General features: G+C 40.4%; 1 protein-coding gene across 9 annotated transcripts in view; it reads right to left on the bottom strand.

The window, feature by feature from the left end:
* SETX (senataxin) overlaps window positions 1–27,305 on the bottom strand; it is a 94,094-nt gene that overhangs the window by 42,732 nt on the left and 24,057 nt on the right. For 8 of the 9 annotated variants that reach the window (XM_055270604.2, XM_063635703.1, XM_055270603.2 and 5 more), the window contains 4 exons: window positions 26,382–26,553; window positions 25,845–25,932; window positions 21,119–25,297; window positions 6,307–6,406 (listed from right to left, as the gene is read on the bottom strand). In XM_055270604.2, coding sequence (XP_055126579.1) covers window positions 6,307–6,406; window positions 21,119–25,297; window positions 25,845–25,932; window positions 26,382–26,553 — 4,539 coding nt within the window. Of the gene's footprint in view, window positions 1–6,306; window positions 6,407–10,685; window positions 13,104–21,118; window positions 25,298–25,844; window positions 25,933–26,381; window positions 26,554–27,305 lie in introns of those variants that run through there. The other variant, XM_063635704.1, reaches the window with a different exon arrangement.

The raw sequence follows: 27,305 nt of genomic DNA, 5'->3' as shown, positions 1-27,305 counted from the left end.
AAAAAAAATTTTTTTTAAAAAAGGACAAGAAACTGGATATTTACTCATTACAAATGAAAAAATAGTAACTTTACAGTGGAGAAACCTGAGAGACTCCACCTTGACAAAGTGACGGAAGTTAGTATCACCAGCAATGAGATTTATCAACGTCATGTACCTCCCGATCTGACAGACTGAGAAGAGCACAAACTACTTCTATGTTTTTTTTGCCAAAAATGCAAAACCTGAATTTGACTCACAAGCAAGTATCAGAGAAACCCAAATGGAGGGACATTCTGCAAAGTAACTGGACGGCACTCTTTAAAAACATTTAGGCCATGAAAGACAAAGAGAGAATGAGGACCTAATTGTCCTAGACTGAAGGAAACTAAGAAGACATCACAACTGAATGGGATTTGTGATTCTAGATTGGACCCTGGAGCAGAAAACAGACATTTGTGGGACAAGTGGTATAATATGAATAAGGTGTAATTAGCTCTTAGTTTATACCAACATAAAACCCTGGTTTTGATCATTGTTCTGTATTTACATAAGATGTTAACATTTGAGGAAACTTGGTGAAGGTTATAGGAACTCTACTAATTTTGCAATTTTTTTGAAAAATCTGCAATTATTTCAAAATAAAAAATTAATTCCTCCAAGGCAAATGCAACCCCATAGGATTTTTCATCACCTCACTCCATCCCATGCAACTCCCTTCACCCATAACGAGGGAACTCTGCCTCCTAACACCAGCTTTCTTATACATTAGCTCTATTTTACAATACACAAAATCATCTAAGAACTATTAATACTAAGCCAGTTCTACTACTGACAACAAATCTCACAATTTTGGCTGTTCTTGTCACCCAGGATGGAGTGCAATGGCGCAATCTCGGTTCACTGCAACCTCTGCAGTGCACTACCACACCTGGCTAATTTTGTATTTTTAGTAGAGACGAGGTTTCACCATGTTGGCCAGGCTGGTCTCGAACTCCCGACCTCAGGTGATCCACCAGCCTTGGCCTCCCAAAGTGCTGGGATTCCAGGCGTGAGCCACTGTGCCCAGCCAAGTCTACTATTTCTAAAAGTACTTGTATCATTTTTTTCTCTGTGGGTTATACATATGACCAATTTAAAATATAATTAGGTTCACCTACTTCAACTGTATTTCTTTTTTAAGGTTTGCTTTTTAAAATTCATCTGTTGATTTAATTGTTCAAAAGTCACATATATGTAAAAAGTATACTCTAGTTCTATCAGTTTTATTTATTTATTCATTTAGAGACAGGGTCTTGTTACGTTGCCTAGGCTAGAGTGCAGTGACTATTCACATATGTGATCATAACACAGTATAGCCTCAAACTCCTGGGCTCAAGTGATCTTGCCTCAGCCTACCACGTAGCAGGGACTACAGAGGCACAGGCCACTGTGCCCAGCTCTTTATTTTATTAGGTATATGCATTCAGAATTGTCGTATCTTCTGCTTAACCGAAATACTCCCTTTTTATCTCAAATAATGCTTTCTGAGCTGGGCATGGTGGCTCACGCCTGTAATCCTAGCACTTTGGGACGCCGAGGCAGGCGGGTCACCTGAGGTCAGAAGTTCAAGACCAGCCTGGCCAACACGGCAAAACCCCATCTCTACTAAAAATACAAAAATTAGCTGGGTGTGGTGGTGAGCACCTGTAATCCCAGCTACTCAGGAGGCTGAGGAAGGAGAATCGCTTGAACTTGGGAGGCAGAAGTTGCAGTGAGCCAAGATCAGCTACTGCACTCCAGCCTGGGTGACAGAGCAACACTCTGTCTCAAAATAATAATAATAACAACAACAACAATAACGCTTTCTGCCTTAATGTCTATTTAGTTTGATATTAACAGAGCTAAATAAGTTTTTTTTTAATTTGGATATGCATGGTTATCTTTTACTTGCAATCTTTATGTATCCTTACGTTTAGATGTATTACCCGCTAACAGCATACAGCATGCCCAGATTTGTGTTGAAATACCGCTTTCAACTAAAACATAGCAAGGCTCCTTAGAAAACTGTAAGTTCAGTTATGGGATAAAAACAATATATATGATGAACTTGGAACATCTTGTCATAGCACACAGCCTCAGAGCCAACTAGAAAGAGCTGACTGAAATGGACTGAAACACAAGCATACCAATCCATGCACCCACAGTTCTTGTTTAAGCTTACCGGTCACCACTGGCACTTACTAGTGGATTTTTTTTTTTTTTGAGATGGAGTCTTGCTCTGTCTCCCAGGCTGGAGTGCAGTGGCACGACCTCGGCTCACTGCAACCTCTGCCTCCAGGGTTCAAGCGATTCTCTTGCCCCGGCCTCCCTAGTAGCTGGGACTACAGGTATGGGCCACCATGCCCAGCTGATTTTTGTATTTTTAGTAGAGATGGGGTTTTGCCTTGTTGGCCAGGCTGGTCTCGAACTCCTGACCTCAGGTGATCTGTCCCTCGGCCTCCCAAAGTGCTGGGAATACAGGCGTGAGCCACCACACCCAGACTACTAGTGAATTAAACTCATTATTCTGAAAAGTGATCAAGCGTCAAGTATTTATACTGCCTTTCCTTTATAAACTATACTACTGAGTAACCAAATAGTAGAAGTAGAGAATTTTCTCTCTAGAGAAGTATTCCAGCTAACATAAAATGATTAAAGTATCACCATTTTGCTCCCTTTAATGAATTAATGACTAAGTAGAAGCAGCTGTGATTATCAGAAAAAGAAACTAGATACCACGTACCTGCTGCTGATGGAACATACCACCAACTATAAAATAGTTTTGCCAAAAACAATTAATAAAAATGTACCTGAACTGGATCAGTCCTCTAGCTCCAGGTATCAATATATAGGAAACACAAAGAGGACAGAGACACATTCTAAACACCACCAAGGGGATGCAGTATCAGCAAAATCCAGACCATGATTAACTCTATAAAACTCACTCAATTTTTTCAACAAAAAAAATTGCAAGGGAAGAAAATGAGAGAATTCTAGTTTAAAAAGACCTATCAACCAATGCCATTGGGTGGACTACTTTGGATCTTAAGCTGAAAAAAAGTGTTACGAGATAATTGAAAATTTGAACACTGATTGATATGAAGGGATTATTGGTAACTTTTTAGGTACAACTGTTATTTTTAAGCTCTTATTTTTTAGAGATAGTCACTAACATAGTTACAAATGACAAACTAACCGAAGATGACATGCAAAACCTCTCCATAGAAAACTACAAAACACTGAGAAAAATTTAACCTAAATAATTGAAGATATATACCTTATTCATGAATTAGAAAGTATTAAAAGTTGTCAATTCTTCCCAAATTTCTACTTCTTTTCCTCTAAAATTTATATGGAAATGCAAAGGGCCAAGAATAGCCAAAGCACTCAAAAAGCAGAGCAAGGTAGGAGGGGGTGAGGTGCCGTGGTTCACACCAGCACTTTGGGAGGCCAAGATGGGCAGATAACTTGAGGCCAGGAGTTCGAGACCAGCCTGGCCAACATGGTGAAACCCCGTCTCTACTAAAAATACAAAAATTTTCCAGGCATAGTGGTGCACACCTGTAGTCCTAGCTACTCTGGAGGTTGAGGCAGGAGAATCGCTTGAACCTGGGAAGCAGAGGTTGCAGTGAGCTGGGATCGCGCCACTGCACTCCAGCCTGGGCGACAGAGCGAGACTCCATCTCAAAAAACAAAACAAACAAAAAACAAACAAACAAACAAAACAAAACAAGGTAGGAGGACTTGCTCTACAAGTTATTAAAACTTCTTATAAAGCTAGATTAAGTAAACGATGTGATACGAGCCCAGGGTAGGCAAATGATCTCAAGAAGAACAGACTGATGCCCAGACATTAAGCGGACTCCAGACTCATGAGAAACACAGCAGTGCAGTGACGCACAAACGGTCTTTCAATAAATAGTACTGGGATAATCAGATCTCTACTTGGGGGAAAAAAAATGGAACCCAACCCACATACCTCAGTCACAAACAAAACAAGAAAGCTTCTAGAAAAGGGGTTCCCAAATTTCCTCTGTAAAGGGCCAGATAGGCTTGTGGGGCCACACATAATGCCTGTTACATACTCTTTTTTATAGAGCTTTAAAAACGTAAAAACCAGCTGGGCAAGGTGGTTCACACCTGTAATCCCAGCACTGCAGAAGGTTGAGGACGCAGGAGGATCACTTGAGACCAGGAGTTTGAGATCAGCCTGGACAACAGCACAAGACCCCATCTCCACATTTAAGAAAAAAAAAAAAAAAAAAAGGGAACGCAAACAACGTACCTAGGGCAATACAAAATCAATACATGGGGTAGGTGGATCTGCAGGCTGTAGTTTGCTAACCTTTGTTCTAGAAGGTAAGACAGATCCTGGTCCATGGGTGATGGTGATGGGGGCAAAGGAAGGCAAGAGAATGTAATTTGCAACCTGTAGCAGAGGAAGATTTCTTACTCTTCCTTTAAGAAACGGGACACAGACCACTGACAATAAAAGACTGATGTATTTACCATGTTCAAATAAGCAATTCTCAATAAGAATGAAAAAGAAATTTTTAAGACATCATTAAAAAGAGGCAGAATGTAAGTCAAAGTGAGGAAATGACTTCTACCCAGATTATATAAAGAACTCCTACAAATCAACTGAAAAAAAGACAACAGAAAATGACCAAAAGCCTTGAACAGGCACTTTCCAAAAGAGGTTACTCAGACAGCTACTGAATATGTGAAAAGATGCTCAATCTCCCTAATGAAGACATTACAAAGCCCACAAAACACCATCAATACACACAGCCCAACAGCTAAAAATCTCAAAACAATCTATACAAATGTGTTGCTGAAGACACAGAAAAATGCAACTTCTCATACACTGCTGGTGGAATATAATTTTGTACAATAGGCTTGGCATTATTTACTGAAGTTGAACTAATACACACCCTAATATTCCACAATCTACTTCTGGATATAAACTGAACAAAAATGCGTTCAGAAGAACACTAAGAGATACATGCGTGATCACAGTAGCATTATTCATAATATGCTGTGCAGGAAAGAGTTAACATAGCAGGCATGCTATCCTTCAAAAGACCTGCTTGCGAGGCTGCCCCTTGGCTGGTATCTAGGAACTTAGATTTTAGGACAGTTCTCATCATTCCCTAATAAAAATGGCTCACTGTTACTAAACCATCTGTGAAAATGATACAGTCCCGCCAAACATCTGCTTTCTTTCTGCTTTGTGGCTATTGCATCTCAATGTACAGCTGACAACATGAGTCTGAAGTGCGCAGGTCCACTAATTCATAGATTTTCTTCCATCTCTGCCACTCCTGAGAGAGCAAGACAAATCCCTCCTCCTCATCTATCTACTGAGTGTGACGATGATAAAGATGTAGATCTTTATGATGATCCATTTCACTTAATGAAGAACAAATATATCTTCTCTTCCTTATGATTTTAGTTTCTTTTCTTTAGCTTTATTGTAAGAATATAGTACATAATACATATAACATATAATTGTTGTTGTTTTTTTTTGTTTTGTTTTTGAGACAGTCTTGCTCTGTTGCCAGGTGGGAGTGCAGTGGTGCTATTTCAGCTCACTGCAAACTCTGCCTCCCTGGTTCAAGTGATTCTCCTGCTTCAGCCTCCCAAGTAGCTGGGACTACAGGTGCCTGCCACCATGCCTGGCTAATTTTTGCATTTTTAGTAGAAACGGGGTTTCACCATGTTGGCCAGGATGGTCTCGATCTCTTGACCTGGTGATCCGCCTGCCTCGGCCTCCCAAAGTGCTGAGATTACAGGTGTGAGCCAACTCGCCCAGCCTCATTTTTTTTTTTAAGCACATCTACAGAGTAGGATGGATGGGGGTTGGGTGTAAAAAGAGGACTTATTCATTTTATTTTAAAGAGTTCTGAACGTTTGGTGTATTTATAACTGGTATATAAAAGTGGTATGTGGTTCAGATCAATCATGAAATGAAAAGACAGAACAGGAAGATTTACTCAGAATCTGTAAAGACTATTATGCAGCACCCCCACCAAATCCCTCCACTTACCCTCTCTCCCATTCCCAGCCCCCACTGACAATTCAGCCTGTAGGATTCTAACTAGAGTGGGGAAAAAAAATCACAAATTTTACATTCTTAATTGTTCCAGTAACTATCCTCATTAAAACTTCAAACATATTCTAAGAAGTTACAAATTTAGCTTAGAAAATTTGTGTCCCCCTAAATTCAAATAATGCTATCTCCTCTTAATTAGAAATCTCCAATTATTATATCATATATTCCGAGTTGCATAAGAAAAAACTTACCTGCAAACTCCCAGTATTTTATATAATCAGCAGGAAATTTTCGTACTTGCAACTGATAGAAATTCTCTCTATTTGGAGAGCTGAGCCATTCCTGTGCCACCTATACAAAGCACAAAAGCAAATTAAGAAAGCAACATTCTGGAAAGTGATGCTAAATAGTAACATTTTCCAAAATTAAGCAACAGTAAAATCCAGAACCTAGAATCTAGGTGAGAGAAACTAAAAATTGATTCGCGGCAGGTTAATAAAATTATCTGGAACTGTCCTGTCCAATTCAGTAGCCAATAGCTACATCTGGTTATTTACATTAAATAAAAATGTTAAAAAATAAAAATTCTGTTCTTCAAACTAGTCACACTCGCAGTGCTCAACAGCCACCTGGGGCCGCTCCGCTGTGCGCAGACGTGGAGCATTCCCAGCAGTGCATAACGTACTTCTGGACAGCTCCGGTAGAATGCTACTTCCCAACCAGATCAGCTAGCTCCCAAGTCCAAAAGGACCTAGATTTGTTGCAAACCTTAGGGATTTCTCACCAACATGTCATCCTGCCAGTTTATAAAATGCTCTATACCCATCTCCCAATCTGTCAGAGCTCCAAACTCAGAAGTACCCTTAAGGATCTTCTGAGAAATAAGACTATTCCCAATCCCAAATTTAGGAAGACTACTAGTATAAAAAAGTCATATTAGCTTTCACTTTTTAAAAAAACTAACAAATCTATTACCTTTTGGGCCCTAAGGAGGGTTTTGTCTAAATGTAACAGTTAGTCATTAAGTATTTAAATCAACAAATAGCCTTTCAGTTCCTCTGAAGAAACTTATCATCAAAGACTATTGGTGCTGAACTGCTTCTGCAATGGTTAACCAACCAAGACTCCACAAGGGTTATGCTATGGACAGGGGAACAAAACAATACTGAATCTGTGTTATCCGCTAGTAAGGTCAGACTCTGGACTACGATAGTCATGATCAGCTTGCATCACCCAGAATACCCTACAGTAAGGCAACTCCATAGAATCATCATCAAAAGTGCATTCTATGTTCACAGCATTATTTACAATCACCAAAACCTGGAAACAACCAAATGTCCATCAGTTGGTGAATGCATAAACAAATGTAATATATCCATACAATAGAATCTCATTTGGCAATAAAAAGCCATGGCCTATTAATACATGCTACAACATGGATGGGCCTCAAAAAGATTACATGAAGTGAAAGGAGCCAGATTCAAGAGACCACATATGTACTCTTCTATATATGACATTTCCTGAAGAGAGATTTATAGACAGACGAGAGATTAGTGTTTGCCTGGGGCTAGTGGTAAGAATGAAGAATGACTACCAACGGGCAGAAGGGATTGTTTTAGGTCAATAGAAATGTTCTAAAACTGGGTTGTGGTGATGGCTATACAACTATAAATTTACTTTAAAAAAAACATTCAATTATACACCTTAAAAGGTACATTTTATGGTATAGTATACCTTAATAAAGCTGTTAAAATGCATCCTAGTGTGTACAACAAAGATTAAAAAAAAATGGATCAATAAAATTTTATCACAAGGGATTTACCTGAGAGTACCTACAAGACCCTAGATAGTTCCCATCTTGGAAAAAGGAGGGCAGATATTTTTAGTTTGAAATTATTTGGGCCTAATATTAACTTCTACAGCAACCCCAGGAGCCAGAGATTAAGTGGATCTCTTATAGTCAAGCTACAATGACCGACTAATGATAGCTGAAATTCTGGAGCTATCAAAGAGAAACTTAGCTAGGTAAAAAGTCCTAATTAATATATACTCAATATACTACATAATTCACAGGTTTGTGTATTTGATGCAGTTACAGGTTTATCTGTTTCATAACTCATGTGGCCCTGGGAAATTAAGAAATCATAAATTGCATGAGTTGGTAGTTTCACACTAAATGAAATAACTGGTCCAAAGTACAAACAAGTGTATGTTTGTGGTCCATCAGAGCATTATCAAAGTTAAAAGTAATCAATCAGGTTCAGAGGATGAAAGATCATGCAGATGGTTAGAAAACATACTCCTTTCAAAAGGTGTCAGTTGCTGTAAAAAATAAACAATAAAAAAAAACAAGCTCCCTGAACATAAGAACATTTAGAATACACTGAACAAAGATGAATATACAATGCCCTTCCAAGTATTTTGTTTGTGTTTTTGCTTTTTTTGAGATGGAGCTTCAGTCCTGTTGCTCTGGCTACAGTGCAATGGCACGATTTCCGCTCACTGCAACCTCCGCCTCGCGGGTTCAAGCGATCCTCCCGCCTCCACCTCCCATTAGCTGGGAATACAGGCATGTGCCACCATGCCCGGCTCACTTTTTATTTATTTTTTTTGGAGACAGAGTTTCACTCTTGTTGCCCGGGTGGGAGTGCAATGGTGCAATCTCAGCTCACCACAACCTCCACCTCCCAGGTTCAAGTGATTCTCCTGCCTCAGCCTCCCAAATAGCTGGGATTACAGACGCCCACCACCACGCCTGGCTAATTTTGTATTTTTAGTAGAGACAGGGTTTCTCCATGTTGGTCAGGCTGGTCTCAAACTCCCGACCTCAGGTGATCCACCTGCCTCGGCCTCCCAAAGTGCTGGGATTACAGGCATGAGCCACCATGCCCGGGCCACATTTTGTATTTTTAGTAGAGACAGGGTTTCACCATGTTGGCCAGCTGATCTCAAACTCCTGACCTGAGGTGATCCACCCACCTCAGCCTCCCAAAGTGCTGGGATTACAGACGTGAGCCACCAAGCCCAGCTAGCTTTCAAGTATTAAAGGTCAGTGGTAATGTTGTTAACAATCTCACAAAGCACTATCACTTCAAAGAAGCAAACTATGTTCCTTTTCTTCCCACTCCAGACAGGAAAGACAGATATCCAGTTAGGCCTCATTCTACAAAACTGGACGTTCCTAATAATTTAGTAATTTAACATTTTTCAGATCAAATAGTTTAATATTATGTTTTGATAAAAATACTTCCACATAGACTAAATACACTGTTTGGTTATAATGAGGTTTTTTTTGTGTGTGTGACCCCGAGAAAATTCTCTTTAAAAAATTATTATTATTATTATTATTATTGTTTGTTTTTTTTTTTTGAGACAGGGTCTTGCTCTGTCGCCCAGGCTGGAGTATAGTGGCACGATCTCAGCTCACTGCAACCGCCAACTCCCGGGTTCAAGCAATTCTCCTGCCTCAGCCTCCTGAGTAGCTGGGATTACAGGCATGTGCCACCACGCCCGGCTAATTTTTGTATTTTTAGTAGAGACAGGGTTTCACCAAAGTTGGCCAGGCTGGTCTCAAACTCCTGACCTCAAGTGATGATCCGCCTGCTGTGGCCTTCTCAAGTGTTGGGATTACAGGCGTGAGCCACTGTGCCTGGCCAAAAAATTACATCATTAAAACAACAGCTGTTTCACTGGGGAAAAGAAGTTCCTGCAGCACTGGCTCCCAATAACCAAGACTGTCCTTGACTTACGTAAGACAGCCAAACACAAACCCCAAAACAGACAAAGCAACTGACATTCATCTCCACGTCCTGTCCCCTTTCAATACAAAAGTCTAAGGCAAACTCACTGATTTCTGTCCTGGAGCCCTCTTCCCTTGAGAACTTAAACTTCTAGAGTTATCCATTTTCTTGCATCAATTTCTTCCTGCCCATTGCTCATTCCCATCAGCATACACACTGAATTCGCTCTAAGAACACTCTGCCACCAATAAAACCCTTCCTTGTCTCCAAACGACCACTCAGCTTAGTGCCCCCTTTTTCCTGCTCCCAATCAATACGTATGTTTTCAAAACACTCCTTCCACTCACTTCTTTGTACATCTGGTTTCCAACTTAACCACTGCTGCACAAAAATTGTCCACACGTCAACCTCAGTGCTGACCTCCTTGCTGTTATCCTTCCTCACCCATCTCAGGTGGAGCTAATCCAAATCTCCGGTTCGTGATGCACTGTCAGCAGTCTATGCAAGGCCCTCATCATTAGATTTCTCCTTTGTCCCTGATTCCACTTCCCTGACAACCTCCACCCTAGGTGCCCACTACAGCTGCGTTAGTGTAACTGAAAAATCCAGACAGGGGTGTGTGTGATTTAGACAAATGGTATTCTACTATAAACTAGGTGTTTTGTTTTTTTCAACCAACTTTTAAGTCTTCTGGGACTGACTCACATAGTACTCTTTAGTATGAAATGGCTTCATTTTACTCATCCATCCTTTTAACCAGCTCCAACTCTATATCCTATAAATGACATCCTAAGACAGAACCCTTACAGACAGACATGTATACGTTCTTTTGGTGAGGCTACGCAGGAATAAGACTGCTAGATCATAAAGGATCACAAACTTTTGCTCACCTGTTATTTTAACTTCCTTTCCTCCTTTCAGTAACACTTCATATGCTTATTACCACCAAGTTTTCTGCAAATTGTCTATTTGTTGTCCATCTTCTACTGATTTCCCTGTTTTTTGCTGTCGATTTACGAAAGTGCTTTGTGTGTTTTAGCTACTAATCTCTTGCCAGTTTAGGAATGTTTCAAAACTCTCTTCTTCACATCTGTTAACTCCAAATATAGAGTCCTTCACTAAAAAGACATTAACTTTGACAGAATAAAATCCATTAATATTCATTAATCCATTAATGTGGCTAATGCTTTTTACGTTTTTATGATTACCTTCATCACCCAAACTGACATGTTTTGTGATATTTTCTTTGTTTAGTTTTACTTTCCAAACATATGTGATTTAACCAAAGTTTATGTGCTACAAAGTACAAATCTTAGCCTAATTTGCTTTTTCCCCAATGAAGTAGGCCAGTTTCCTCTAACGATCCATCCCTTCCCCACTGATTTGTGATGTCCTATTTATCTCGTTTTATCTAAGATTGACACATATGCAAGGAGTTCCTTCTTAGGAGCTAAAGGGTCTCCCACTGTTTCTCCAGGTATCTGCCTGCCCCGTGCCACTCTCATGTGTCTATTACTATGGTTTTGAAACAGCTTCATAGCAGATAAAGCAACTATCATTCCCCCCATGCCCTAGTTATGCTGTTCTTTTCAAAGTGACTTTATTATAATAGATTTTGCTTTTCCTTACAAATTTTAAAATGTCTATCAATCACCTCAAAACAATCCTGCTGAGATTTTAACTTGAACTACATCAAATTTATAAATGAATTCAGAAAGAAGTCACATCTTTACAATGTGAAGCTATCACATCCATAAACACAGCACCTCTCCATTTTGAACAAAAGACTAAACATCTTCCTTTATCACCTTTAAAATAGTTTTAAAGTGTTTTCCATAAATGTCTCATGCATTCATCATTAGACTAATTACTAACAGGTATGCAGTTCCAGTTACCATGATATTTTCTTTCATATTTTCTAACTGGCTATTGCTGCTACAGAAGGACACTACTTATTTTTTTGCACATACATCTTGTGCCCAAATATTGATGCTACTGGGGTTTCTGTGTAGGTCATCTGCAAATGATTAGAATTGTGTCTCTTCCAATTATTCATTGCTCCATTTTTGTCATTTTAATGAACTATATCACTGAATATCTGTAGCAGCTGTCATCATCTACAACTGTTCCATCAATTGTTGCTTTGTACATTTTGAAATTATATACATACATGTTCACAATTATATACGCTGGGGTAACTGTTCCTTTTACTGATTATCTAGTGTCTTTGCCCCTCTGAATTGGTCTCATGTTAAAGTAAATATTGATTGTAAAACTGCAACTCCAGCTTTCTTTAGTTCATGTTTGTTTGCCGTATCATTTTCCTTTTTTTTTTTTTTTTTTTTTTTTAAGGGACAGGGTCTCCCTTTGTTGTCCAGGCTGGTCTCAAACTCCCAGGCTCAAACGATCCTCTGGCCTCTGCCTCCCAAAATGCTGGTATTACAGGCATGAGCCACTGTACCTGGCCATCTTTTTCCATTCTTTCATCTTAAACTTTTCTAGCTTTTTTTTTATTTCTGGCAGGTAACAGTGTTCCTGGAACTTATGATTTTAAATATACTCTAAAGGTCTCAATATAACTGCTTATGTATACACTTATTCAGTTATATTCCCTTGGCATTAAAAGCCCTCTCAATCTCAACTCTCAACTCCTTCTCCATTTCTAAGAAAATCTTGGTCTTAATTTATCACTTTTTTTCTCTCCCTCTGAGATCCTTATTACACATATATTAACACTTCTCTATCCACTTTATTGCTTTTTCTTTTCTATTTTCTGCTTCTATCCTTTCGTGATAACTTGTGGGAGATCTGAGTGGACATTCTGGCTTGCCTACACGTTCCTCAGTTGTATCCACGTACTATCCACTCCATTTACTGAGTTCTCTAATGATTGTGTCCTCTATCCCCAACTAGCTCCTGTTTGTTGTTCCTTATGGTTTCTCCTTCTTGCTTCATGTTTCTAGCATGCTCTATTTCTTCGAGAATATTTAATATGCTTATAGCTAAATCGTATTCTGACTATTCCAATAATTTTGCTTTACCTGCTCCATGTTGTTCGGTTTGTTACTTTTCTCTTATAGTGACTACACTCCAGACAGGAAATGCTGATGTTCTGCTCTGAATTCATACTCCCCAGGGAGACCAGGCACATCGGCTACAAAGGAACACTGTAGGAACAAGGGGCTATAGCCTAGCACCACCTAGCTTTTCTATCTCTACTGATGAGTAGGGTAGAGAGTCACGGGGCTACAACTCTGGGAGTAAGCATTGCAGTATTATAATCTCTAAATCTACCCTGATACTTACCTTTCTGAATTCTGACTTCCTTGGTTACAATAATTCAGCCCTAGAGCCGGGCGCGGTGGCTCATGCTTGTAATCCCAGCACTTTGGGAGGCAGAGGCGGGCGGATCACGAGGTCAGGAGATCGAGACCACAGTGAAACCCTGTCTCTACTAAAAATACAAAAAAATTAGCCGGGCGTGGTGGCGGGCGCCTGTAGTCCCAGCTACTCGGAGAGGCTGAGGCAGGAGAATGGCGTGAACCCGGGAGGCGGAGCTTGCAGTGAGCCAAGATTGCGCCACTGCACTCCAGCCTGGGCGACAGAGCGAGACTCCGTCTCAAAAGAAATAAAAAATAAAAAAAAAAATAATTCAGCCCTAGAGATGGGAGGGAACAAGTGAACTTTCAAGAACCAAGCAATCCAACTATATCCACTGTTAGTTACTCCTCATAGGAGCTGGCATACAATGCCACTCTAATGCTACCCACTGCAGACATGAGCTAGTTCCAACTTTTCTGCCCTGCACCACAAGGTAACATTAAGGGTAGTACTCTAGCCCAGGCTAATGAGGGGAAGAAAAAAGGGGGAAAACCTAAGAAATTCTTTTCTACTTTAATTCCCATCTATAGGAATTCTAGTCTGCTCTCCTTACTATTTCCTTCCCATCCCAAGAACCCAATCACATCCTAGGCTGCCGCAGAGTTTCTCACGATACGTATCAGTTTAACATCTTCAACTACACTCCCTGGCTTCAGCAATGTCACTCTCAAAAGAGAGGGCCATTAGCCCATGATCATTTGACATCAAGTAAACAGCATCACAGTCTAACCAGATGCTTAAGCCAAAAACTTCAGAATCATCCTCCCTTCTTAACTCCCACATCAATTCTATCACCAAGTCTTCTAAGTACTCTCTCCAAAATTTACCCCCAATATATTGAATTCCTCTCCATTTCTACAGCTACCACCCAAATCAAGCCACCATCATCTTTCTCCTGGGCTACTACAGTAGCCCCTTGACTGGTCAACTGCATTTATGCTTAACTTTCTACAGATTACTCTCCACAGCAACAGCAAATGGTGTGTAAAAAACGTAAACTGGTTACTATTACTATTCCCCCAATCTAAATGACCAACCCAATAAAAATCTTTCAGTACCTCCTCACTGAACTGAGAATGAAATATCAACCTGCAGCTTACGGGGCTGTATCTGGCTCTTATTTCTCCAATCTTATTTCATTTCTCTTTACCCCTTATCAGCTACTTCACTTCGGTCATGGCATTACATTCTTGACATTCCACCCCACCTCCTGAACAATACTTTCTTCTTCTGGATGTCAGCCAGGTCTCAAGAGCAGCCTCCCAATATCGCCACTCACAACAATTCATCATATCAGCCTATTTGTTTCCTTCACAGAACTGATTACAATCTGAAATTAGCCAAAGCGTCTATAGCCATACCACCCTAAATTCACCCAATCTTGTCCGAAATTAGCCACAGAAATAGAGCCATCTCCCTACTGGGCACTGAGAATCGAAGTTAGTGCCTAAGAAGGGTACTCCTTGCCTGCCTGCTTCCTGTCCATGCAACCTACTATGACCTCTACACAGGAGAGGCAACAGTAGAGGACTGCAGATAACAAAAAGTACATCTAAGTTTTAAAATAAAAGAGCATTTGCCACAACTGACTGCAAAAAATTGGCCCCTGGCAAAACAGTGCACATGTATCCAATTCACACTTTTATGCGTTAAATACAAGGATTAAAAAAAAATTCTTCTTCCAGTCACATCAATATACAAAAGACTCATTTCTAAAAGCTGAATCTGTTCTCATTTGTCTTTCGTGAGGGATAATTCTACGTAATGTCACTACATTCCACTTGCAATAAAACATAACCGAATAATTAAATCTACGTTTCAGGTTCTAAATAGGATATAAACCAAATTTGGTAATCCCCAAAAAAAAAAGTCTAGGCCGGGCACAGTGGCTCACGCCTGTAATCCCAGCACTTTGGGAGGCTGAGGCGAGCAGATCACGAGGTCAGAAGATTGAGACCATCCTGGCTAACACAGCGAAACCCCGTCGCTACTAAAAATACAAAAACAAAAATTAGCCAGACGTGGTGCCGGATGTCTGGTGGCGGGCGCCTGTAATCCCAGCTACTCAGGAGGTTGAGGAGGGAAAATAGTGTGAACCCGGGAGGCAGAGCTGGCAGTGAGCCGAGATCGCACCACTGCTCTCCAGCCTGGGCGACAGAGTGAAACTCCATCTCAAAAAATATATATATGTATCTGTACACACTATAGCATTCCATTAACAAAGTGAAAGTAAAATTGCATGAAGTTACAACAGGAATAGGGTGGGACTCTTGGTTCAGGGTCGTAGTTGATGCCATAGCCCACAGCTTATTACAAAGACTAAAAACTAAAATTAAACAAGGCATTGGTCGGGCACGGTGGCTCACACCTGTAATCTCAAGCATTTTGGGAGGCCAAGGCAGGTGGATCACCTGAGGTCAGGAGTTTGAGACCAGCCTGACCAATATGGCAAAACCCTGTCTCTACTAAAAACACAAAAATTAGGGCCGGGCGCGGTGGCTCACACCTGTAATCCCAGCACTTTGGAAGGCCGAGGTGGAAGGATCACAAGGTCAGGAGATCGAGACCATCCTGGCCAACACAGTGAAACTCCGTCTCTACTAAAAAATACAAAAAATTAGCCGGGCATGGTGGTGGGTGCCTATAGTCCCAGCTACTCGGGAGGCTGAGGCAAAAGAATGGCGTGAATCCAGGAGGCGGAGCTTGCAGTGAGCTGAGATCATGCCACTGCACTCCAGCCTGGGCGACAGAGCGATACTGTCTCAAAAAAAAAAAAAAAAAAAAAAACCCCAAAAAATTAGCCAGGTGTGGTGTGCACCTGTATTCCCAGCTAGTCGGGAGGCTGAGACAGGAGAAATGCTTGAACCCAAGAGGCAGAGGTTGTGGTGAGCCGAGATCGTGCCACTGCACTCCAGCCTGGGCAACAGAGTGAGACTCCGTCTGAAGAAAAAAGAAAAAGAAAAAAAGACATTGATTGACATAATGGTGGGGTGGGGCTTCCTAATGAAATGCCAATGGTCAACAAGCCCACCCTTTCACTCAGAGCTTCTGGTGTTTTCATCTTTTATATATATATATATATATATAACAAAATACAGATTATAACTGCACCTAAGCACAAAACCTTACCATGAAGAATGAAACAAATGCTGGGTTTTACCATGCTATGGCGCCCTTCCAATCACATCTGCCTTCCAGAGTGCAACCATAAAGGGGTTCGTTTTTGTAAATGTATCTGAAGATTTCCTGTTTTCCTAGGCATCTTTTTTAACCTATTGCTAATCAAATTTATTCTTTTTAAAGTAATATTTTTTAAATGGAGATAGTATTTCACACAACATAAAATTCACCATTCCATAGCATTTCCATCACCCCAAAAGAAACCTTGTATCTATCAGCAATCCCAATTCCCCTCTCCTTCCTTCCCCTGACAACCACTCATCTTTCTGTCTCTACAGATTTGCCTATTCTGGACAATACGTATGAATGAAATCATATAATATGTGACCTTCTGTCCCTGACTTATTTCACTTAGCACAATGTTTTCAAGGTTCATTAGTGAACACAAATCTTCACTTCTTTTTATGGCTGAATAATATTCCATTCATTGTATGAACAGACCTGTTTATCCATTCATCAACTGACACACATTTGGGTTGTTTCCACTTTTTGGCTACCATGAATAATGTTTCAATCTACTTTTTAGTTTCCTGTTCTTAAATGTGAGTAGACCACCAGAAATCATTACCACCTGAAAAAAGGAATTAATAGAAAGGACTATAAACACTAAAATGAACAGGAAAAAACCAATGGGGGAAACAGGAACCATGCAAAAAGAGAAAAACTTTCAGCTAACTTTAAAATTATCATTAATAAACTTTAGCTAATAAAAAATACCACATCCATGAATTAGAATAAAGGACTATTCAGAGAACAAGAGTTCCAGGAAACTAAAAATACGCTAAAAAGAATTCAACGGATTTGGGAGAAAAGTTGAGGTGGCCTCCAAGAAAGGAGAACAAAACAAAAATGAGATGAAAGATACAAAAAATTAAAGAAAATGAGAAGATTAAAGAAATTCTAAGACATGCAAGATTTCAAAAATGTACGTCTCATATACCCTCTTCTCTGGAAGCCTGAAGGACAGGCCTTGCTAACATGACTAACCAAGAAAGATGACAGGGGTGGAGGAGATACAGACCCAACCCAAGGATAAGGACTACTATTTCAGGAATATCATCATGCACCACACACAGAACAAATTTATAGATTAACTAATGTACTGATCATGAGAGATTTAAACATTCAAGAAAAGACAGCCTGGCATTAATTTAGTGATAAGTAGAAAATTAAACATATAAAACAATAAATCCAAGGAAAACACAGTTTGGAAGGAAATGGAAAGGCAATTACAGCATACTACATGGCTTAGCTGAGGATATCTTTCACATAGTCAAAATAACAAAAATGGATCTAAAAATTTCAAGACAGGCCGGGCGCGGTGGCTCACGCTTGTAATCCCAGCACTTTGGGAGGCCGAGGCGGGTGGATCACGAGGTCAGGAGATCGAGACCACGGTGAAACCCCGTCTCTACTAAAAACATAAAAAATTAGCCGGGCGTGGTGGCGGGCGCCTGTAGTCCCAGCTACTCGGAGAGGCTGAGGCAGGAGAATGGCGTGAACCCGGGAGGCGGAGCTTGCAGTGAGCCGAGATCGCGCCACTGCACTCCAGCCTGGGCGACAGAGCGAGACTCTGTCTCAAAAAGAAAAAAAAAAAAAAAAAAATTTTTCAAGACAATCCCATAATGAGGATGAGGGAACAGGAAGGGTGTGTGCAAGGGTTGGGCTGGAAACGGGGGTAGCTCCTGAAGCAGGAAATACAAACGCCTAAAACTGAAAAATCGAGGAGTTACAATATGGACATGTTATTCAGAAATATGGAAGGAGGGCCAGGCGCCTGAATTGTAGCACTGTGAGAGGCCAAGGCAGGTGGATCACTTGAGCCCAGTAGTTTGAGACCAGCCTAGGCAACATGGGAAAAACTCTGCCTCTACTAAAAATACAAAAATTAGCTGGACATTATGGTGTGAGCCTGCAGTCCCAATTACTCAAGAGGCTGTGGTGGAAGGACTACCTGAGCCCAAGAGGTTGAGGCTGCAGTGAGCCATAATTGTGCCACTGTACTCCAGCCTGGGGGACAGGAGTGAGACCCTGTCTCCAAAAAAGAAAAAAAAAGAAAGAAATATGGAAAGAGCCGGGCGCGGTGGCTCACGCCTGTAATCCCAGCACTTTGGGAGGCTGAGGCGGGTGGATCACGAGGTCAGGAGATCGAGACCACGGTGAAACCCCATCTCTACTAAAAATACAAAAAAATTAGCCGGGCGTGGTGGCGGGCGCCTGTAGTCCCAGCTACTCAGAGAGGCTGAGGCAGGAGAATGGCGTGAACCCGGGAGGCGGAGCTTGCAGTGAGCCGAGATTGCGCCACTGCACTCCAGCCTGGGTGACAGAGCAAGACTCCGTCTCAAAAAAAAAAAAAAAAAAAAAAAAAAAGAAATATGGAAAGTAATTTCCCAATAACTCATTAAGAATAGAAAATAGTTACTTGGGGAATGGGGGTGCCTGATGTTCTTTATAATAGGCCAGATAGAAATCTTTGACTATTTTAAACTCTGTATATGTACAAATGGAACTTGTGCTCATTCTGTTTTTAAAAAGCTGAGACTACAAAAATGTCCTGAAGGAAATAAATCTTAATAAAATCTTTTAACTCAGGAAATAAAAGTATGTGTCTATCCTTCATAGGGTTATAAATGGCTTCTAAGCAATTTAGTGCTTTCCAGCAAAAATAAATCAACTCCTGCTAAAACAAAAGTACCTCAGGAAAAAAAAATAAAGCAACTCTCAAAAATGGCTAAAATTTGAGGTACAAATTGATCAAAAGATTTAACATAAAGTATATTTATGAAGATACGCTGACTCAAGCTTCATAAAAGCCATTTATCTTGCCATGTACAGTATTAACAACTCACTTCTCTTGTAGTAGACTTGTCCCTTTGTACATTACACTTCCTTCTCCAACACTCCAATCTTATTGTTACCAGACTGTCTTTGCACTCCACTCTGCCTGGAACATACTTCCCACAGTTAACTCCTAGTCACTTGGGTCTCAGTGTAAATATCATCTGCTCATACAGGTTATCTGATCTCTCCAAAAAGTGCCCTGTCCCCTTTGTTCCAGATCATACTAGAGTCCTCATCTCAATCTGAAATGGTCACTTCCAGGGGGCAGAGACCTCATCTGCCTTGTTCACCACTTTATCTCCCATGCTTATAAGAGCATCTGGCACACACTAGGCACTCAAGTAGCTATCGAGCTAATGAACCATGACTATTTACCTCAACATTGTTGGTTTTAAGAGTATTACTGTATACACGAAGATTTCTTTTGAGGATTAACTAAAAATTTGCTCCCACCTCTTACCTGCCTTGAAAACACACACACAAAAATCCTTCCAAACGCAGCTGAATGCTTACACTAAAGAATTATTTGCTGTTTTTCTCAAATTTTAACTGGGAATCTTAATCGTTTGTCAATTCTACTTGAATAAGAAGGAGAGAAGAACCAGAATAGGATGTGCTAGGGTTGGGGAGGCTGTTACACAGAACAGCTGCTATGACGAGTAAGAAACTGGAGGCCGGACGCAGTGACTCACGCCTGTAATCCCAGCACTTTGGGAGGCCAAGGCGGGCAGATCACGAGGTCAGGAGATTGAGACCATCCTGGCTAACACGGTGAAACCCTGTCTCTACTAAAATTACAAAAAATTAGCCAGCCGTGGTGGCAAGCACCTATAGTCTCAGCTACTCGGGAGGCTGAGGCAGGAGAATAGCCTGAACCCGGGAGGCAGAGCTTGCAGTTAGCCGAGATCGCACCACTGCACTCCAACCTGGGGGACAGAGCGAGACTCGTCTCAAAAAAACAAAAAGAAAAAGAAAAAAGAAAGAAAGAAACTGGGAAGTCTGATGTGTAGAGAAATTTAGGATTCATTACTTTGTGTTCAATGTAATTCACCCTTTGCCACCTCCTCAAGAAAACTACAGCAGAGGTCTCTTACTTACAAACAAAACAAATACAGATGGGAAACTATCTCCTCTGAGAAGTCTTCCTTTACCTGTGCATCAATAAACATTTCCTTCTGTGTTACCTCTGGACTTGGTATATTAGCACCCCGAGTTGTGTCTATCAGCTCCAAGGAGCAGAGTTAAGAAGTGTTTCCAGCCAGGCACAGTGGCTCATGCCCGTAATCCCAGCACTTTGGGAGGCCACGACTGGTGGATCACCTGAGGTCAGAATCAGAAGTTCGAGACCAGCCTGACCAACATGGTAAAACCCCTTCTCTACTAAAAATACAAAATTAGCCAGGCCTGGTGGCGCATGCCTGTAACCTCAGCTACTTGGGAGGCTGAGGCAGGAGAATCACTTGAACCTGGGAGGCAGAGGTTGCAGTGAGCAAAGATCGCACCATTGCACTCCAGCCTGGGCAGCAAGAGCAAAACTCCACCTAAAAAAAAAAAGAAGTGTTTCCTCTGTATTGCCAGTATCTAAAACAGTGGCTGGCACAAATGTCTGTTCAACATGAAACCTAAAACCAGTATCTAAATCGAAACGGTCAATTATTTTAACTATACTTTTGTTTTTCTTTTGAGACGGAGTCTCACTCTGTCGCCCAGGTTGGAGTGCAGTGGCATGACCTCAGCTCACTGCAACCTCCGCCTCCCGGGTTTAAGCAACTCTCTGCCTCAGCCTCCCAAGTAGCAGGGATTACAGGTGCCCGCAACCATGCCCGGCTGATTTTTTGAACTATACTCTCATTTTCACTCAGCAAGGTAAAGAGGTAACTTGAAAAGTTTGGAGAGGCATACAAATGAAACACATACTTACTGTTTCAAAAGTATTCAATACCATCAAAGGGAAAAAAACATTAAAATAATCTCCATAATTGTGAAATCTGACAGGCACAGGTCTTGAGATGGACTGACAAAGACTTGCAGGGGGCCCACACTGACCAAAGTTCAAAAACATTTCATATTTCCATTTTAAGACCTCTTTAACGAAGGTGTCAGAGACAGACTGTGATGACAAGAGAATGTTTACTGGAGAGGAAGATGGAAAATATTTGCTTTCACCAAATGGAACTTTGCAACCTTGCCTGTTGGAATTATTCGGAGACTGAGGATGAAGAACATTGCACGAATTCTTCATTTCACCCACTGGCTTCTGAGCTATGAGGGGAGCTGGCTGTGGTACTTTCAAAATCGACTGTATCCCCTTTGACTTATTTTTTAGAGATGGTGAAAGTGCTGAAGAAGTTTCCAAAGATTTAGAAAGACCAGCAATTCGTGAAGTACTCTTTGAGCTAAAAATCTTAGCAGTGGTAGGTCTCAAAGGTTTAGATGCAGAAGGAGGCAAGCCAGGTTTACGAAATACATCTTCATCTGCTGCTTTCACTTCAGAGTGTTTTGGGCAGTATTCACTCCGGTTTTTTGTGGTTTCAAGACAATCTTTGTACTTACACTTTGTGCCACTCAAAGATTCCAAATGAGGCCGACTTACAGAATCTTCTTCAACCTCAACTGTATCTTTTCCATGAATTAGTTCAATTAATTTATAATTGTCATTCTCCATTTGTGAACATAAATCCATATCTTCAGGATCATTTTGTGTTAAAAATAAGTTATCTTCCTCTGCATCACTGCTGGAGTCAGGCTCTCCCTCTTTCAAAGTTGTCAGCTCTATATGATGTGCTGTTGGATCACCTCCACCCAGAGGGTCCTCTGAAGTAGAGACAATTACTTCATTTGTTGGTATTGTTCCATTTAACACTACAGAATCACACTGGTTCAAAGGGCAAGCATCACCAGTCGCTGGAGACCCATGTTTTGCTTTTATGGTTTCTGGTTCAGAAGGCATGCATTTTATTAACTGTTTTCTGTTACTGTTGGCGAGTACCTCAGTTCCTCCTGTACAATTATAATCTGACCTATCAGGTTCCGGTACAAATATGTCAGAATTCTGTGCTGTATGTGACCCTGCTCTTGTAACATCTGTACTTTCACAATCAGAAAGTCTTCGTCTATTTTTTTGTGATTTGGGTCTGATCTGCCTTTGCATCTGAAGTTCTTGACTAGTCAGCAGCTTCTTATTATTTCTGACAGACAGGTTTTGAGGAGAAATTAATTTAGTCTTTTTTCGGGTTTCAACTACTCCAACAGTTTTGCCATGATCACGTAATTGAGCTACACAATCCAAAGATCGCTGGGACAACTCATATGCCTTACGAGGACCCTTTTTCAGGCCAAGTTTCTCAGCTGTTGAAGTTGGCTCAGGACACTGACGAAATTTCTTTGGTGGCACTATAGCAGGAGTTGTTCTACAACTTAGGTAATTTGCACTTCTATTCTGCCCTTTTTTGGCATCTGAATGATTTTTCTTAGGGGTCTTAGAAACTGGAACTTTCCTGACGGGTTCTGTACAAGTACAAAGCTTTGAAGACTTCTTCTGTGAAACCACAGTGGCTCTCTGAATACTTGAATTGGGAGTTGAAGTCCTTCTATCTATACTGTTAAAATCATCTCCAACAAGATCTCTCTTATTAATATCAGACTGGCCCTCATTTCTGACAGAAGATGAAGGCCTCACAGGACCTTCAGCCATTGGTTTTTCAGATCGTTTTCTCTTAGGCTTTTTTACTTCAGTTTCACAAAATTCCTCAACAGGAATACTCTGTGGTCTTGTGTGTTCTTCAATGCCCTCTGCTCCTTTTTTAACAACTTCAGATACATAATCTGTACAACCCTGACGATTTGTGGTATTGGCTATAGGAGCCAAACATTTTTTCTCACCATCCTGAACTGAATTATTGTCTAGATGATCTTGCCAAACTGAAAACACTTCAAATGAACTTTCAAACTCAAAATACTGAGAATCAGATTCCTCAAACTGAAAAAGAGACTCTGTCTTTACTTCCTTTATTGGATTCTTTTCCTCCTTACTATTAACTGTTGAAACGTGCTGCTCTGGACGTTCCTTCTCAAGGCATATTTTGTCCTGTTTAGTGAGTTTCTCAAGACTCAGGATTCCTTCATCATCATCATCGTCATCAGAATCTGAAATAATAATAACATGTCCACGGGAGGTATCTCCATTATTTTGGTTAGCTGTGAAACATCTTTTATCTTCTTTTACTTTCCTTTGCAGCTGCGATGAGTTCTGAGGTGAATTGGATGGAAATGTAATAACACTGGCTTGAGCTAGTAAAGATAATTTGTGAAGGTCTCTGTCTATCTGAGAATCCGTTAAGGTGTCAGATTTAGGACTGATGCCAGGGGCCTGTTCTCTTATCAAGTTAGAATAAATCACATTGGTACTATTACTACTCATCTCCTCATCTCTTGATTCAGGTACAGTCATAAGATCTTTAAAGGGAGATGATTTCTTCTCTGAAGTACTGGTCATTTCTGTAAAGGGGATCAAATCTTTATCAACATGAAATTCCTGTATTTTACAATTGTTTTCATGGGAAGAGAAAATATCTAACTCTTCATTCTTTAACTGTTTCTCTTTTGGCAATACATTGTTTTGAGATTTTTGTTCTCCATTCTTATTATCATCCAGAACACCACTAGGGTCTGAAGAAAGATTGTGTATGAAACCATCTCCTTTCTGAACTCCTGTATCTTTCCTTGAATAGAAACTCTCAATGTTAGATACAGTCAAATTTTCATCTAAATTGATGACATTATCGACCAAAGTACTCTTCCTGTGTTGCTTCTTTATTACATGTGATAACTTTGCACATATTTCATCTTTCTGTACCTTAGTTTTTCGTTTTGAGGTTTTAGCAAGAGCAACATCCTTTAAACAGAAATCTTCATTTGATGTGGACATTTTTTCCAAAGAATCAGTGCTAGAATCAGTCAACAAACATGTTGATACTATTATTCCTCTGTCACATCCCCTTTCTGGACCATTTCTTGAAGTACAATCCTTTGGTATATATGAAGAGATCTCTTTTACAGACTTCTGCTTCCTTGTACTTATTTTAATTTGACCTTCAGCTCTTTCAGTAACAATGTTTTTACGACTCTGCTCTAAGCATGACCCAGCTGAGAGATGGTCTTCTAGTTTCACATCCTTTATATAATTTTGCTCATTATCGTCACCTTCTATAGTGTTATCTGCTTTGATCAATACACTGTCTTGCACTTTCATTGGTTCTTTAGAAAATGTTGGGCTGGAAGCTTCCAAACAATGCATATCTTTTCTAGATGTCTTCCCTATTTGTTCACTTTCTTCTTTATTATAAGATGCAGGAGAGGTTTTACATGTAGAAGTCAGATCCACAAAAGTGTTACATGGAGGTGCTTTGAATGTTATGTTTCTAATAATTTGCTTTAAACAAGTTTGTAGCTCATGGGTTTCCTGACTAGTCAACTGCCAACCTAGAGATAAATTTCCTCTAAGGAATAAGTTGAGCTTATCCCAGAATCGCTTGCAAAGAGATTGCTGCCCAAGCTGATAACCTTCTTTAAGGAGACTTCTAATCAGCTGCACACAAGCAAGTTGTACAGAGTTAGATGGCATGGAATGCAACGACAGTGATGATATCATTGCTGTTCCTCTGGAGCAATTTCCAGATGATTTCTCAGAACTCCGTGTAAACGCAGTGGTAGGAAGCTTGGCACATTTGACGACGGCTTCCACCCATTGCTGGGAACTAACCCACAGCAAATGCAAACATTTTTTATTTCTATGCAGTTCAACCACTGATACCAAAATTAGAAGAAAAAATTCAGTGACTTTGTCACACACGGCATCTGTTTGGTTGAGGACTTCTTTGACTTCAGAGTACAGATGATGAACAACCCCTGCTATGTAAGCCACACCCAAATCCTTAAGATCCATGAGGGACTGGACAAAAGGGATGAACCATAGAAATGTGCTGTTATGAACACGCATGTCTTGACCAATATCTGACTGAAGTACACTGGCTAATGTTTCCATTTCTTCATACATGTTAGGACAATAATCTGGGCAAATGGCTGTTCTCCATCCAGAATCCTAAAATGAAAGAAATGCTGATGTTCAGATAAATAAGCACTACTTACGACAGGTTCAACACCCAAGTCGTTAAGAAAAATACGTTTCTCAACTCTTATTTTGGTTTACCACATCATTATTATGATATACAATGGTATAATTGTGGCATATAATTATATCACAATCGTAATACACCTAACTCCCAAGAAAGTGAAAATATAAATTTTGAGGTTAGTTTCATAAAAAGACAAATTGATAACACCTTTATGTACTCTCACCTTCTTTCCACTAGCTAGTTTTGATTTCTAGTCATGCCATGTATGTCCCCATACTTTCCATCTTCCCTAAATGTACTTAGAAATTAATTTTCCAAAGTATGCATACTGTAGTTAAGAGTCCATCGTCCCCAACACACAATACATCTGCTCTTCGTGAGAAGGGCTTTTACATAGCAGTAGATTGAGAACAGCTACATATCACAAAATCTGCAACTCAACAAATTATATAAAATAGTCTACACAATATAAAGGCAATAAAATAGCATCTGAATTTTCAAAGTATTTTATACCTTTTTGGTCTTTTCAGGATTATAATTGTATACGATCTGGCTGCAAGTCACCGTATCATCCGAATAGGACTCCGGTTCTAACTTGGTCCTTAAATATTAAGAATAAATAGAAATTACTGAAACGAAGGGGGAAAAAAAGGAAGAAACACCTCGTTAAGTAATTTAGCTGGGGCCGGGCGCAGTGGCTCACTCCTGTAATCCCAGCACTTTGGGAGGCCGAGACGGGCGGATCACGAGGTCAGGAGATCGAGACCATCCTGGCTAACACGGTGAAACCCCGTCTCTACTAAAAAAAAAATACAAAAAATTAGCCGGGCACGGTGGCAGGCGCCTGTAGTCCCAGCTACTCGGGAGGCTGAGGCAGGAGAATGGCGTGAACCCGGAAGGCGGAGCTTGCAGTGAGCCGAGGTCGCGCCACTGCACTCCAGCCTGGGCGACAGAGCGAGACTCCGTCTCAAAAAAAAAAAAAAAAAGTAATTTAGCTGGAACACGCTTTCTTAGAGATGATGTTTAAATCCTGACATTAGCTGAACTAACCTTACAGAGCTGTTCCGTATATGTTGGATCTCTCTATTGTAGCTTGCGTTGTCGATAATGGTTTGAAATGCCTCAATAGGATCAATAAGTTGACCCCAGACCTTAGATCCAAGGCGATCCAGAATCACCATAAAACAGTGTAATGCGGGCCAGAAAGGATCCACACTATCATCTGAAATACAATGGCACAATCGTTGAATTACTAAACAGAAAAACATACTACAATATATTGAGAATTAAGCATATTCTTTATCTGGTGAGTAGCAACCCAACTAAAAGCCGAGCAGCAAATAATTTAAAGCAGCGCCGCCGCCAGTCCTCAGACACACAGAGGGTTTCAAAAGCAGCCACATTTTCAAGATTTTTTGCAAGTAATACTATGATGCTTCTGTAAAAAAAAAAAAAATTTAATGGCAAACAAATTACTTAATGGGCAAAGAAACAGTCTAGGTAAACAAAATCTTTTCACACCCTGTTTGCCATACCAGAAACGACCTTTTCTAACTCAGCTCCTCAACCCCTCCCAAAACTTTGTAGTCCCATCCTCCAATAACTAACAGAAAAGAAGAGGAAAAAAATAAAGGAAAGAGAAAGAAACTTGGTATTTACAGATCTACATGAAGCCCATAATACAAGAAATTCTCTTTCAGCATGATCCTGAATTTTGTGTCATGCATCTAGTGTAAATGACTAAATTATTTAGCTAAGGAGTAAGGCAAAGATACACTCTTCACCCATCTGTATCTCAACATGGCTTTGTTGTTATCTACTTTTCATCCAACTTCCTGCTTCTCTATCAAATATGCAGTAGCAAGATACTGCCTACTCAAAGACCTTCAATGGCTACTTAATGTCTTCCAAGAAAATTCAAAGTCTTCAGTCAAGAACTTAAAAGATATTGATCTACTGTTTATTTCCATTTTT

The sequence above is a fragment of the Symphalangus syndactylus genome, chromosome 3, assembly GCF_028878055.3.
Source record: "Symphalangus syndactylus isolate Jambi chromosome 3, NHGRI_mSymSyn1-v2.1_pri, whole genome shotgun sequence".
NCBI lineage: Eukaryota > Metazoa > Chordata > Mammalia > Primates > Hylobatidae > Symphalangus > Symphalangus syndactylus.
The sequence above is the reverse complement of the archived record's forward strand: the minus strand, read 5'-3'. Positions and strand labels throughout refer to the sequence as shown.